Below are 15,609 nucleotides of genomic sequence, written 5' to 3'. Positions count from 1 at the left end.
GCAGGAGGAGCTCCTCGAGCGCGTCGTCCTCGAGCGGTCGGCGAGGGAGCAGGAGGAGATGGAAGAGCGCATCAGGCGCGAGCTCGAGTACGAGCGGCTCTTCTTCGAGACGGGCGTCTCGGCATCGCAGACGCACGCATCGAAGGATGCTGACCTGCACGTGATGAAGGCGGAGCAGGCGAAGCTCTACATCGACCTCAACTCCGACTCCTCCGACTCCGACTTATCGCCGCCGGTGGGTAGCTACCGCAGGAGCTCCGATGAGCTCAATTTTGTTATAGTGGTGCGGTAGCGTAGGCCCTGTCTAGCATCTCTGACCTTTAATATGTATGTATGTGGAGTGTACGAACTTATTATGCGAAGAAGAACCATCTATGCGAGGGAGCTCCTGCTTAAATTTCTCGCGTGTAACAACTTTTTAAAAATATTACGAGTTTGTTTGCGGTTTCTGTTTTGCCGCCGCATTTTTCAGCCTGCATAAGCGCCTCCGTGCGACCTGCAAACACAGTTTACAGTTTGGCAAAATGCGGGGTCTGTGCTCTGCCCCCCCCCCCCCCCACCCCACCCCCACCCACCCCCAAATTCAGCACCTGGAACCACCGCTACGCTAATGATTTTTGGCCACTGCTTCTAGCAATGGACTTTGCTCATGGCTCGTTGCCGATGGATGTAGAAGAAGAAAGAGGTGCTGATTTCTTCAAGGGACGATTTTATTTAATATACTCCCTCCGTTCCGAAATATAGTGCGTCCGCATTTACCGAGGTTGAACTTTGACCATAAATTTAACTAACGAGACCGACTGCGACGGGAGCAAAAAATTTATAATTGAAAACTTCTTTTGAATACGAATTCACTGGTATAACTTTTGTTCCCGCCGCAGTCGGTGTCGTTGGTTAAATTTATAGTCAAAATTAAAGCACAGGAACTGAGGACGCACTATATTTTGAAACTGAGGGAGTATGATCTTTGGCCTTTATGAGAAAAGGTCTAGCACGAAGATGCATGTAAAACCTAATTGACCAAGAAACATAGTAGCGCTACAAATATGCAAAATACTCCCTCCGTAAACTAATATAAGAACGTTTAGAATACTAAAATAGTGATCTAAACGCTCTTATATTAGTTTACAGAGGAAGTACATAATTTAGCGATCAACTTAACAACTTGTGACGTGATCATGAGCGTACAATGCGATTTTCCCCCCACACTTACACTAACACACAGGGTGATATTTCTTTTGTCGTAGTCGTAGATATACATAAAGTTATCTTGTTGCTTGGCTATCATGTCCATTGTCAATTCAGCTCTTGGGAGCATATACTCCTGCCCATCAAAAATGTTTTCTCCAAATGTTTTTTTTTTAAGATGTGATCATTGTCACACCAAAACGCTACCTGCAAGAAAAGCTTAAGTATTTTGATCTGTGCAAAAAGAACAAATCGAACGACAAATGTTACCTCCAAGTGTTACACTTATTTTTGTTTTTTTCACCAACGAAGCACCGTCATCTCATTTCGCATGAAAATTGGCAAACACACTTGTTACAATAACAAGAACATCTAGAAAAAATTCAGAATTTTAAATTTTATTTACTATTTATTTTGAATTGACTGTTCATTAGGGAGCATATGCACCCAAGAGCCAAAACAGCCCTCCCATCATGTCAATTGTCAATTCGGCTCTTGGGAGTCTATGTTTTAGTGCATACGGCTTTTGAGCAGTTGCCATTCCCTATTAGGCCACCATGTGTGACATTCGAACGGAATATGTTCAATATGCATTGTAAACTTTTTTCGAGAGTATGCCGAGGTATAACATAGCTTTATAGAAGACATAATTGTAAGTAAAAAAAAACCACCGCTCACTGAGAACAACGAGCTTAGCACGAACACCACCCAGGGCATGTCCAAGGACAGCCAGCAACGATACAAAACAAACACGTCTGTCCTAACATATTACAACACCGCGTGTCGACCGACGCCGGACACCTCCAAAGGCCAACCACTTCCACTGAACTTCGCTCATCGACGCACCATCCACCCTGAATGCCTAAGAGAAATTGGCAAGTGAAATGGCAGGACTTGATCAGATTCGAAGAAGACACTGTCTTGGATGCACTGGCGATGGCCGTACATAGCGCCGCCGAGGATCAAATAGGACGACGGCGAACACCAGAGGAAAGCAATGAGGAACCAAGCCGTGTCCCCAAACATGATGCTCCCAACAGAGGAGCGACATCCGAGACACCGCCATCATGCCGATCCGATCAAATCAAGGCTTTCGCCCAGAGACAACAACCTACAGGAAACTAAGATCAAAGATCCCCTACAGGAAAAACTAAAGCACAATATAGGGCCTGTTTGGAATCTCTCCACTCCACCAAATCTGCTCCAGTATTCCTGACTCCATAGAGTCCGTGGAGTTTAGTTTCAGCCAATCCATGAAAAATGAAGCGAAGGCTGTTCCACTCCGCTATTTTGACTCCGCAGAGCCCGTGGAGTTCGGCGCTGCTCCCCGTCCGCTCCGGGAGCGCACTTGAGGAGCGGAGTGGATCCGAACAGGGTCATAGTCTTCCAAGAATGGACGACCAAACAGCCCTGTAAAAATATACTCCCTCCGTTCTACAATGTAGTGTCTATAAATTTTTTCAAAAGTCAAACATTACAAACTTTGACCATATTTATGAAAAAAAATGTACATCTAGAATACCAAATGCACATCATTAGATACATCATAAGTTATATTTTCAGAATGTACATGTTTAGTATTGTAGGTGCAGAGAGTTTTCTTTATGCACTTGGTTAAAGTTGACAAAATTTGACTTTCAGAAAAATCTATAGGCACTACATTGTGAAATGGAGGGAATATGAAAGAAAAAGACCGGCGGAGAGTGTTCGCTTAACCACACCGCGCGGTGAAGCGACCCGATCGGCAGGCCTGGAAGCGCGCGTCGATTGGTATGAGAGCAGCGTCAGGCGCCAGCCCAAACCCACCACCGCAACCCCCACGCGCTGCACGCCTGTGACACCCCCTCCCCTCGCCGCAGCATCATCAGCCCCTCAGCAGTGGCCGCTCGCTGCGTGCACCGTCCCCTCTCCTCCTCCTCCCGCGCCGGCCGCCGCCCCATTCCAACATTCCGCGCCGCGCACAGTAGAGGCTCCTGCGCCGCCCCTGCGACCCCGCGGGGAGGCGCCCGGTGCCGCTCGCTCGGCATTAAACCTCGCGCCGCCACTATTATTATTAGAAAAAGAAACAGAGGAGGGAGCAACCGCTCGGTTTGGTTTGGTCTCGCCGCTCCCGCTCCCGCTCGCGTCGCAGGGGCCGAGGCGGCCACTGCTTGAAGAAGAACCCCGGTGAGGACCGCCGCTCTGTTCCCCTCCACAAAACCCATCCCCGAATCCCTTGCTGTTGCGCAGCGGGGAGTTTCCCGTGCTGAAGTGGTCGATTCTAGATTTCCTTTCGCTGCATTGCTTCTTCTTTTCTTCTCTCCTCTTCGTACTAGCTACTGTAGTTCTGTGGATGTGACTGTAGCAAGGGATCCGGCATTCCTTCAGTGCTAGATAACCATAGCAGGGGATCCGGCCGGCATTCTTCTTTCCTGTTCTTGCTCTTGTTCCTGTAATGGGTGTGTTATTTCCATGGCAGCTACCTCATCCGGTGAACTCCGTTAGACCAGGCATCTTGAATACGGATTTTGGTTCTGTTGGTGTCCGCATTTGTGAAATTCAGTTATTCAGCTATCTGATAGAGAAAAAAAAAATCTCTGGCCATTCGTAAAATTCAGTTAGTCAGCTGTCTGATATTTTTCTCTGGACATTCTTGAACTTCTTCGTGGTGGATTGCCGTGGCCGTTTGCTTGCAACCATGTGGATCGGAGTGAGTACTGCACTGCACTTGCATAGTTGCATAGTTTCTTGCTTTGCCCGGTGATGGGAAATTCCGGGCAACGACTAGGACGCGTCCATTGTTCTTAGAGTCAAGTACGTCGCTGGCGCCGAGTTTACATTTGGTACAGCTTGTCAGATCTCACAGTTTCAGCAGTACAGCTTTGTGTCCCTGGCGCTTGGGTCCAATTGGGAGTTGGGACCTCATTCTCCATCCAATGCAACCCAGTCCAACGGTCGTACACCCTCGCCGTGCCCCACCGCCATGTGCCTCCCAACCACCTCCATCCCCTCAAGTGAATTGCACTAGGAGACACATTACATGTACCCAATTCTCTTGTTGCTGTTGGGGCATTAATTTTGTTGGTTAGATGTGTCTTTTGGTGTGTGTTTTGCATAGCTGTCCAGATCTCGAGGCTTGATAGAGGAGTATTAGCTGTTTTATCCGGCGTCCTATCTCTTGTTTTACCACATAAACATTTCCTTCTTACTGTGATGGTCATTATGCTCTATAGTGGATGTCTTGCTGAAAGCTGCATTTTATATTGAGTGCTGTGGACGTTACTTGTCTGCTCTGAAATTCTAGTGCACAGTTCTACACAACTTTACTTTTTTTTTTAGTTGAAGCAAGTTACTATATGAATTGTTTTCCATGTGCCCTTTACCATGGCATAATCATCATGATGGACCTTCCTGGATATCACTTTTTCTATCATGCCTATTGGCTCACTCAAGCTGCTAGGCATTTGCTCATGTTACTAACTTTGTTAATGTTCTGTCTAGGTATCAAGTTTCTAGTACACTCAAATGGGTGCTAGGGAGAACGGGGAAGAGAGGAATGACCATTCAACTGATGTGGAAGTGGAACGAGATGCTAAACTAGGGAAGGAAGCTGAATCAGAGTATGAAGCAGCTAGAGACTCCTTTTCATCTCAAGGTGAGTCTAACAGCAATGAAGATACTAAAGCGAAAAGAGTCTCAAGGGTTCCGAAGAAGCTAGCAAAAAAGGAGACCAAGCCAAACAGCCCACGTCTGGCCAGAACTAATTCCACTCGTCTAGTCAACAAGAAGCTGCAATATATTTCACCAAACAATAGTCCGAACAAAGCACCGAAGCCAAGCAAAGCGGCTAATGGTGTTAAAACTGTTGAAGTTCAAAAGCCAGAAACTGTGGAAGTTACTTCTTGTCCTTCATCTGATGTGTCTGAGGAAACAAATGATAAAGCTATTGAGGGCAGAGCCACCGATGATAAGTCCACCGAGGGCAGGGCCAATGATAATAAGACCACCGAGGGCAGGGCCGATGATAATAAGGCCACCGAGGACACAGCTGCTGATGATAAGGCCATTGAGGGTGTAGAGACTGATGATAAGGCCATTGAGGGCGTAGCGACTGATGATAAGGCCATTGAGGGCGTAGCGACTGATGATAAGGCCATTGAGGTTATAGCGACTGATGATAAGGGCATTGAGGGTGTAGAGACCAGTGATACAGCCATTGAAGAAGCAAAGGAAATTGATGTCTTAGACGAAGCTCCGAAATGTGATCAGAGTACTGGCACTGATGATGAAATTGCTGATACTGAACAGAACATACTTGATGATGACAACTCAGTAGCATATGAAAAGAATGATGAGAAGATTGAGGAATTAGAATCAAAAATTGAAAAGCTGGAGCAAGAGCTTCGTGAAGTTGCTGCCCTTGAGGTTTCTCTCTACTCTATTATGCCAGAGCACGGATGTTCATCACATAAGCTGCATACGCCAGCTCGGCGTCTGTCTAGGTTATATATCCATGCATCAAAGTTTTGGTCCCCAGATAAGAAAGCTTCTGTTGCAAAAAACTCTGTTTCTGGGCTTGTGCTTGTAGCAAAGTCTTGTGGCAATGATGTTTCAAGGTAAATAAACGGGTCATAGTATGTCTTAACTCTTTATTCTGCACATGGCCATGAGTATTAACTCCTGCTAATTTGATTTAAGAATCTAATTTTTATGTAGGTTGACATTCTGGTTATCGAACACAATTGTCCTACGAGAGATCATTGCACAAACCTTTGGCATTTCAAGCCAATCACCTGCAGTTATGAATGCTTTCACTAGAAACAGAAACAGTAATGCAAAAAAGCTTTACAAGAATTCCCCGCCAATGCGATGGAAAATGAATTCCGGTGGCAAGCATGCTAGACCTACTATCATGCAGTTTCCGGATGATTGGCAGGAAACTGGCACTGTCTTGGCTGCATTAGAGAAGATTGAATCTTGGATCTTTTCTCGGATTGTTGAGTCTGTGTGGTGGCAGGTAAAGGTTCACCTCATTTTATCCTGGCAATTTTGTCAGAACCTTAAATTTGACCTGCTAGCTGTAAAACATGACTATGAAAATATTTCCAATTCAGTCATGTTGTCAATATTCTGATCGGTATTTCTTTCCTAGGCACTGACACCCCGTATGCAAACTCCTGTTGAGGATTCATCAACTCCAAGCATTGGGAAACCGTTAGGACATTCTTCAGCTGATCAGCATCAAAGCACTTTTTCGATTGATCTTTGGAAGACTGCATTTTGTGATGCGTTCAGCAGAATATGCCCTCTTCGTGCTGGTGGACATGAGTGTGGCTGCTTACCAGTATTGGCCAAACTGGTAAGCTTTAAGTTTCTTTTCATCATTTGAAAAGAATAATATTCTTTTGAGATATGTTTATGAGCTGCTCTGTTATCATCAGGTGATGGAGCAATGTGTAGCCCGTTTAGACGTGGCTTTATTTAACGCCATCCTCCGTGAATCAGAGAATGAGATACCATCTGATCCAATATCCGATCCGATTCTTGACTCCAGGGTTCTGCCAATTCTAGCTGGCAACTTAAGCTTTGGATCAGGCGCACAGCTGAAGAATGCGGTATGTACCTAAGTGCAGATTGAAACCACATTGTTTTGGTTTGATGCTTTCAATTCCATGAAGAACAAACTAGAATAGGGCATTTCGATGATCCTCCTTCCAAACAAATTCTACCATTAAATGTTGACACGGGAAATGACTCCCCAGGTTGGAAGCTGGTCCAGATTGTTGACGGATATGTTTGGCATGGACGGTGATGACTCTCACAAGGATGGCCAAGGTGCAGGGGGAGATGGCAATAGCAGAAGAGATGGAGCTGAATCCAATTCTTTTAAGCTGCTCAATGAGTTGAGTGATCTTCTGATGCTTCCGAAGGACATGCTTCTTGAGAAGTCCATCAGGAAAGAGGTGTGTGTCCGTGCATAACTCCTTGCTACACTCCTATCATAGGAGTCCTATGTCCTCAAAACACAAGATGTTAAATTGTTACGATTTCATCTTATATGGAACTGTCAGATGTGGTGTAGTTGAAATTTTGAATTTTGTGTTAGGTCTGCCCGTCGATTGGCCTTCCACTAGTAACAAGGATACTCTGCAACTTCACTCCAGACGAGTTTTGCCCTGATCCTGTTCCTGGCATAGTTCTAGAGGAGCTGAACTCTGAGGTATGTGCTCTCTTGCTGAAGTTGAATGAATCCATTGCGCTGTGCACACAGAATGTCATGAAGGTAATTATAACTACACTCTATTGACCTTTGTCATTAATATCGCACAGAGCTTGCTTGAGCGCTTCACGGAGAAAAATCTGATCAGTACATTCCCATGCGCTGCTGCTCCTGTTGCGTACCGCGCCCCTTCATTGGAGGATGTAGCGGAGAAAGTGGCAGACACGAGTGGCAGCGCAGAGGTGGAGCAAAGGGCCTTGATGGTCCAGAGGAGAGGGTACACCAGCGACGACGATCTGGACGACCTAGGCTCCCCCTTGATGTCCCTCTACGACCGGAGCTCTCCGCCGTCGCCTTGTGACGGGGTCGCACATTTCAGTACTCGCCAAGAAGGCGCCGTGGCAAATGTAAGATACGAGCTCCTAAGAGAAGTATGGTCGGAGCACCGTGATTGAGCGAGCGACCTGCAGGACTTGTTTGGCTGTTGCTTTGCATAAAAGGGCGAACCAAGTGTTAGGGGCGTGAAGAATATGGTTTTGCATCCGGCACCGAACAATCAAAGAGGGATGATGGCTCCTCGCTGGTGTTGTTTCCTTTGCCCCCCTCAGATTTGTCCACTGCAGAATTTCTACCCTTCATTCGTTCGCCGGTGAGCTCGTTCCTTAGTTGCTTTTTCTTCTTCTCATGTACTAGCATACATAGTGGAAAATTGCAAGGAAAGGATGGTGAATTCGATACTGGGTGTAAAATATTAATGCGAGTATGGACTTGTGGTGTAAGTAAAGGCTGGAAGAAGGGGAGTATGATCCTGGCCTGGGTACCTCGCCTGTTCCTTGTGTGTTTGATCATGACTGTATGTATCTCTCTTCCCCGACAGTTTGCACCTCTGGTCACTGGTGTTGTGCGTGCCTGAGCTGTTTCCACTTTTCTAGTCTGGCTCCCACCATTGGCCGTGCTGTCCAGCAGAGTAGAACACAACAGCTGCTGCCCTTTTGCATTTCTGAAGGGAATGAACACCAGCAGGAGTGAGTGCTGTGCAAGGGATGACGGTTTTAACGGCATACTCTGGTCGATTGAACGCTGGTACAAGCAAACTAGCAAAGCATGTACCGGGACATGACCTGTACCTGGACTGAACGGAGATGTTGTGTGCGCCAGTTCTTGTGATGGCAAAGTCAGTTGGCACGCTGGCAGCAACGGAGAAATCGGGAGCAGGACCGATGCAGCCACCAGCCGGATCTTTGCAATCGGAGCATTCCTTAGTTGCACAATTGTTAGCAAGTTCATGGTTCGGGGTTCCTTTGATGGACTCCCTCCGTAAAGAAATATAAGATCGTAGCAATCCTAGTATTTTATGTTTTGTCACCGGCCCGTACGTTTTCCTTCCCTTCCCCTCGTAACCGGCGGCTTCGGCAAACTCTTTCCCTCCAGGCTCCGCCAATTAGTCCATGGATTCGCCTCCCCTCCTTCTGTCACTCCGGTGGCTGGTGGCGGGGAGGGGAATCCCGGTACCTCGACTCCTGCTAGTCGTTTAGGTATGGGTTTTTTAGTTCTCACATGGACGATGTTCAGACGGTCGGCAGCGCTTCTTCTTCGGATTGGTCTTCCGGACTTCGATCCTTCTAAAGTTTGTCTGTCTGAATGGAGTTGACAGAGCTCCAGTATATATTCCTGTCACTCATTAGGGTGGTGAGGACGTGATGTTAGGGTTTCTTATCGTGTCTGCGCGATGACGAGTTCTGGTGTCACTTCGGATGGACTCAAGGCTTCAACGATCATAATTGCGGCTCCATGGCCCTAGCCCTCAGAGGCATCGACAAGGTCAGACCCACTACATAGGTGAGCGACGCCGGCGGCCTAGCGATGATATTTGTCGTTTGGTGGTCCATCATACCTGGCCATAAGTTGGGCCGGAATGGGCCTAAAAAAATTCGCAACAGAAAAGCTAGGTTCGGGCCTGGCCGGGGCCAGCCTTCAGGCCTAGATTCCAAGCCCAAGCCCGACCCATCAATGGAAAAGCCCTTCAGGCCTCTTCCCTAAAACACACAAATGCAAAGCCCAAGCCCGGCCCAACCTGGCCTTTGGGCTCAAAACTTAAGCCTAGGCCCGGCCCGTGGGCAAGAACGGGTCGGGACGGGTCGGGCTATTTCAGGTCCGGTCGGGTTGGGCCGACCTGGCTGGGTTTCCCATGGCCAGGTATATGGTCCAGGGACCTCAATGTAATTTTTATCATGTGTGAGATGCTTTATATTTTTGGTGAACTTCTATAATATATTTGCTTCATTTTCACAGAAAAAAGATTACCTGTATTTTGCCTCAATTTTATTATGTGGGCGGTATTGACTACTAAATATGCAAGAGTAATCACTATGTTATTGCCTCTATGTCTTTTTGTGGCGGCAAACTTTGGCTTCAAAACTAAAGGTTTTTTGGGTTGAGGACCATCTTTCTACTTGCGTTTGAATGATTAGGGTGGAAGATTTTTTTTGAGGGTAGATTAGGGTGGACGATGTTGCCGCATGACACTATTAAGTAGAAATGGTCCATCTAAGCCCAAGCCCAAGCCGTGAAATCATGGTTTGTTGCCGCTCTCCCTGTCACGCACGGGACGGGAGACGCTAGCACACAGTGTCGCTAACATGAGGTAATCAGCCCACTGGTGTAAGTTCCCTCCATTTATATTTACTCCACATATTAGATTTGACTGAAGTCAAACTTTGTAAAGTTTGACCAAGTTTATAGAAAGCAATATAAACATTTATCATAACAAATCTATATGATATGAAAGTACATTCAATAATGAATCTAATGGTATTGATTTGTTATTGTATAAGTTAATATTTTTGTTTATAAACTTTGTCAAAGTTTACAAAGCTTGACTTTGACCATAACTAATATTAGTAAAAAAGGAGGGAGTAAAAGGAACACTTTCATGAAATATATTTTTTGGCCATGAGAGTGCCGTATAAAACTATTCCCTCATTTGAAAAATAGTTACTTGAGGTCAAGACTTTTGTTGTACATGGAAAACCCCAATGAACCCAACATGACAAATATGACACATCACAGAAGCTTATTATCCAGCCAGCGTTGATCCATGGCAAGACTTTCCTTAGGTCGATATTCTATGGCTGAGTGCCCACCACCCTATAAGCAATTAAACAATAATTACTGCAGCATCACATTGTTTCTTCTAACCAATCCTAGAAATAACTTTATATCATGGAATGGAAAATACAAGATAATGTACCTTTAATGTCGCAAATGCCATATGGTTGGCGTATGTGATTGTAAATCTACATCAAAGACAACATAAACAAAAAGAAAATTGAAACATCAAGCATGTACATCTTTTCACAAATTCATTTGCTCTATTGATGTGAACCTTTTCTTGTCTATGTTAAAACTACTCTACACTACATCCTAGTGTGTGGGGTACTAAAATAAATAGAAATATTAGATTGCTTTTCTTATGAATGATAATACTTATATACATAGACAATTTTACCCTCCCGCCTGACCACCGAGATGCCATGCTCTCCAAACATCAACTATCGAGAAGTTGAAGGATCTAATCCATGCATCTGTGCACAAAAATGGAATCCACATATCATGGTCCCGGCTGCATTTAGAGGTCATTATTTCAAGATGCTGATCAAGTTTCAATCAACACATGTAAATACCAAGCAGAGAAAAATCACACCCGAACACAAGTGCGCGGTAGCCCTTGCTTGTGAGGTTGAAATGGTAGTCTATGCTGCTTGGGGCATCAAATGAATAGGACATACTTTTTATGCATCTCCTAAACTCTCCAATTGTTCCCTAGATGGATGCAAAGAGTCAACGAGTCAACAATGATTTGATGTTTGGAAATCCTACAATAGTTATCTATGCAAAGGTTAAGGTGGTGCTCAGATGTCTACTCTTAATAGCTAGAAGTTCCCAGATTGGCAAAGCATCATTTATTTTTATGGGTCCGAACTAGAATGATGTGAAATAAATATGTTACTTAATTCTAGGACAATTTAGTCAATGTTGCTACCTGAATTGCCCCAAAAGTGTTGAATTACTGCTCAAGCCAATTCATCCACAAGTACGAATTGATGGAGAGAGGAGGACAATATATTTCAATACACCCCTCACATCTAGACATTTTAGTCCTTGGACATAAGATCGATGTAGGCCACATAATATATATCTTAATACCACGCTGGTAGGGTCTTGAACTCGAGACCTGTTGGCTTTGATACATTATTTAATTCATGCTATATCCAATTTATCCAAAAGTCCAAACTAATATTGAGAGACGGACAATATATTCCAACAGGAAGGCCCGCTAAACCAGCATTCGACATGACCGTTGGACTACCATACACATGGCAAAAGCTAACATGAACTAAGATTGGCAAATACAATAAGAGATGTGCCAGAATACTAGTAGTTGCAATTAATTAATTCCTTCAAATGACATGATATGGACGCAAAGCAAATTAAATATGCCATATGCTAACTACTTAATCATGCATATATTGTTTTCTGTGCTAGTACAAAGGGAAAATATGTCATATTGTTGGTTACCTGCTTCACCCCAAGAGCATATCTGGTGTAGTCGATGTTCGCTCAAATATCAGATAGGTAGTAACGATATGCCTACATATGAGAATGCAATTGTAGACAAAGTTTACATCACATAAATATAGAAACATAATTCTAACTGAACTAAAGAACATTTCGATAAAGTTACTAGTTTAGGGTGAGTACTAGAGTAACCTACATTACAATTGATGGCAGGTTGTTGGGTAGATAGCTCACTTTGTTGGGTGTATTCTTCTGGCAGAAATGTACGTCTTAACAGATTGTGTTCACATTTGACCTCCAGGATGTGTTCTTTTTCAATTTCAGAAATGAGCTGCAATTAATACATGGACCAATATAAGATACACAAATCAAATGGTAGCTTGTATAAGTATTTTTCTAGCCTAGTAAGAATCTTACATCTTCAATAGTATTTAGGACCATGGCACACATTTTATTTCTTGGTCTTATATAGCGTCCTTTACAGTTCTTCATTAGTGCCTTTGAAAAAGGAGAAGGAAAAAATTTGTTACCACTGCAATAGGTGAATGTGAATTTGGAATTTCCTCGTATATTTGACTAGATATAATTCCGACACCTTGAGCATACGGTATTTGGAAATTGTTATCATAAAACATGGAGTCTGTAATTGGGTTGCCGACTAGATAGCCCTACAATTAGTTAACATAGTAAAGAATAAGGATAATGGTAACACGCCTTGTATTCCTTACTATTATTTGGTGTACTTTATTGAATGAAACTATTAGTTACTTGAATCTTAGTGAATTTACTTGCCTTGATATTAATCCTGGGTTGCTTCCCTTGTTTGTTTTCTGAAGCCAAAATGAAGATCATGTTAGGACTAACTACTAGGATAAGAGGCCATGATTAATCACAAGTAACACTAGACATGAATTGGCATAGCTGTCTATTTACTACACATACAGACCGATGAACTGCAATACCTTATATATAATTTTCTACTTACATTACCAGATTATTGTATCAATATTTATTTTATAATATGTGTACAACAATTTCACAATCTTTGGGTGGGATTTCTTGACTCCCAGCTTATCCCTGGCAAGCCAGATAAGATTCGGTGGAAGCTCGCCACCTCAAGCGAGCACTCTTCCTCCTTTGCCAACAATGTGCAATTCCTTGGCATCACATCCACAAGAATGACTCGTGTCGTTTGGAAGCCATGCATGGACCATCCAAGAGCAAGTTATATTCTTGGCTCGTCATTCAGGTACGGATACTGTTGACTAATTGGTTGCAAAAGAGAGGTTAGCACAAATGTAGGGTTTGTAAGCTTTGCAACTCCAATCCTAAAACGATGATAAATCTTCTTTCCGAGAGCAAATTCTCTAGACATATTTTGGTGGGGGTCGCATCATGGTTAGGCCTCCACGACTTCCGTCCCAATTTGTGTGCAGTGATACATCCGTCAGCTCGTTGTGGAGGAATGCCACCACGAGAATCACCAAGCCAAGAACCGACGATCGTGGATAGAATGACCAAACCCAACCTAGACTAGACAAAACGTACAACCCAAGGCATGGAATGAAGGACCATCTACTACAAGAACCTGAAACCCAGTCTGCAACAACGTGACCAAACTCGGCAACCATCATGATGAAGATGGCATCGACTAAAGCTAAAGCATCATAGGGACAAATCCATCACTAGCCTTGAGCCAAACAACTTGCATGAGCATAGGCGCAAACATCTTTGAGAAATTAGGCCACTAGCCAAATGTTGTTGGACCTACGCCACCCATTCCGTAGAAGGGGGGCCATGGGATGGACACACAGACTAGAGGGAGCAGGAGGGCGCACACGAGTACTAGGGACGAATACAATCACGACCTAGAACCTACGAGGGCAGGGCAAAGACACACCCAACGAGTAGCACGAAACAAACAACCTTTAGTGTCCGAGTTGTTGTAAGGTAAAACCCCGAGAACCCACAAACAACCAATGACCAGCCATCACACAACCATGACCAAAACCGCCCACTCATTGGATAGGAGTCGAACGTAGGCGGATGTGCCAGATCCGGCTGAACCACCGCTAGATTAGGCTAATAACAACCAAGATCAACCTATTCCATGACCAAATAATGAACAAGATAGCTGCAGACATAGACATGTAGACTAGGCGTCATGCAAGCGACGATGATGATCCAGGGCGAGCCCGCCGCAGCTGACAACCACATCAACTGGTGGTAGCGAACATGGAGGGATTGGGGGGGGCTTGGGTTTGTGAGCAGCGTCAGGCCAATGGTTTTAAGTAGGTTGGAGTTGGGGCTCACAGCGATGAGTCTGGGGACGACAACGAGCTAGGGTGACCCCGTTGCCCTCATTGACCCTGTGTGCTTGCTGACGACGTCAGATGGTGGTGGCAAGGGAGTGGACGACATGTGGAACTAGAGTTTGGAGCGGTGTGGGGCAGACTGTTTTTGGTGAACTTTTGCGTTAGCCCCCGCTGTTGAAGTTTTTGTAATCTTGATACTCTATTTCACTATCCTTAGTTAGGGAAACAGCCAATTTTTTGCCTCCTCTTGAGAAAAACATATGTACAAGCTTTTACCTTGTGAAATGTGTTGGGCGATAATTGGGGACACCTTTCCAGCATATGAACTTCCTCCAACAAAGAAAGGATTTGACTGGTAGCGTGAGTGATCGATAAACCACTGTATCAACGTGCATAAGATGGTAAGAAAGCCATTCAACTACAACAATAGTGAATAGAAAGATAAGTTTCACCTTGTTCAGAAATGTTACGATGTGCAAAGTAGACGAGAAATCCCTAACATCACGATGACTTTCTAGATCACGAGCATATGAGAAACCAGTACCCACTGGAGAATCCAACAAGATGATGCTTGCCACCTGAATATAGTACATGCTTATTGGACAGGAGATGTGGATAGGAACCTCTGGAATGTTAAGATTAAATAATATCTCACCTTGGACCATGAATCGGGATTATAGGCCAACTCTGGAAAACTACCATTATAAGGTGCAAGAACGAATTTCATTGGACCTGTGAAGCAAATATTATGTATATCTCATGTAAAATATCAACAAAGATCGATCTGGTGGTGAAAATAATATGATGTGGTCAGTGAGAGAAACTATATTTTTTATAAGCCAGCCATTCAGTCGTTTTCAACAAATTTTGGTTGTGTGTTCAGTCATCTAGAGCGGAGGGAGGGTAAAAATGCCTTCCACTATTGCATGTGCACCTGCATCAGGAAATACATGCTTACTAGATAACTTCATTTATTGTCAGGCATGACATAGCACATCTGTTGTTATGCTACACTCTCATGATATAATACCATATCCTCTCTTTATTCATTTAATTGTATGCCACAACAAAATGGCTAGTTGGCGTGTATAATACTTGCTATGATATCCCCATTACGAAAGGTCTTATCTTACCCAATAGTTTGCTAGGGATTCACACCCATGTTATATTACAAAGAGGTATTTTAAGAGGAGTCCTAGCGCTCCACGTGTATTATATCTAAAGCTTGTCATGTAGGCAAAACTTGAGGGGCACCCTATTAATGAGTAAAGAAATCTTTACCATATCCTAGTCTAGATATGGCTCTTAACATCAAAATCATGAAAACCA

The 15,609-nt window shown here is 44.2% G+C and overlaps 1 protein-coding gene and 1 pseudogene across 1 annotated transcript; one reads left to right on the top strand and one right to left on the bottom strand.

The window, feature by feature from the left end:
- Positions 1-2,971: 2,971 nt before the first annotated feature.
- On the top strand, positions 2,972-8,200 carry LOC109751574 (uncharacterized). The gene is made up of 8 exons (XM_020310453.4): positions 2,972-3,354; positions 4,669-5,783; positions 5,884-6,184; positions 6,320-6,526; positions 6,609-6,782; positions 6,930-7,130; positions 7,274-7,387; positions 7,498-8,200. The coding sequence occupies exons 2-8, from the start codon at positions 4,693-4,695 to the stop codon at positions 7,840-7,842; spliced, it is 2,433 nt and encodes an 810-aa protein (XP_020166042.1). The 5' UTR covers positions 2,972-3,354; positions 4,669-4,692; the 3' UTR covers positions 7,843-8,200.
- Positions 8,201-10,450: 2,250 nt separating this feature from the next.
- Positions 10,451-15,609, bottom strand: part of LOC109751575 (serine carboxypeptidase-like 7) — a 58,241-nt pseudogene continuing 53,082 nt past the window's right edge.

This window comes from Aegilops tauschii, chromosome 5, assembly GCF_002575655.3.
Source record: "Aegilops tauschii subsp. strangulata cultivar AL8/78 chromosome 5, Aet v6.0, whole genome shotgun sequence".
NCBI lineage: Eukaryota > Viridiplantae > Streptophyta > Magnoliopsida > Poales > Poaceae > Aegilops > Aegilops tauschii.
Note: the sequence above shows the minus strand (reverse complement) of the source record. Positions and strands in the feature narration are given on the sequence as shown.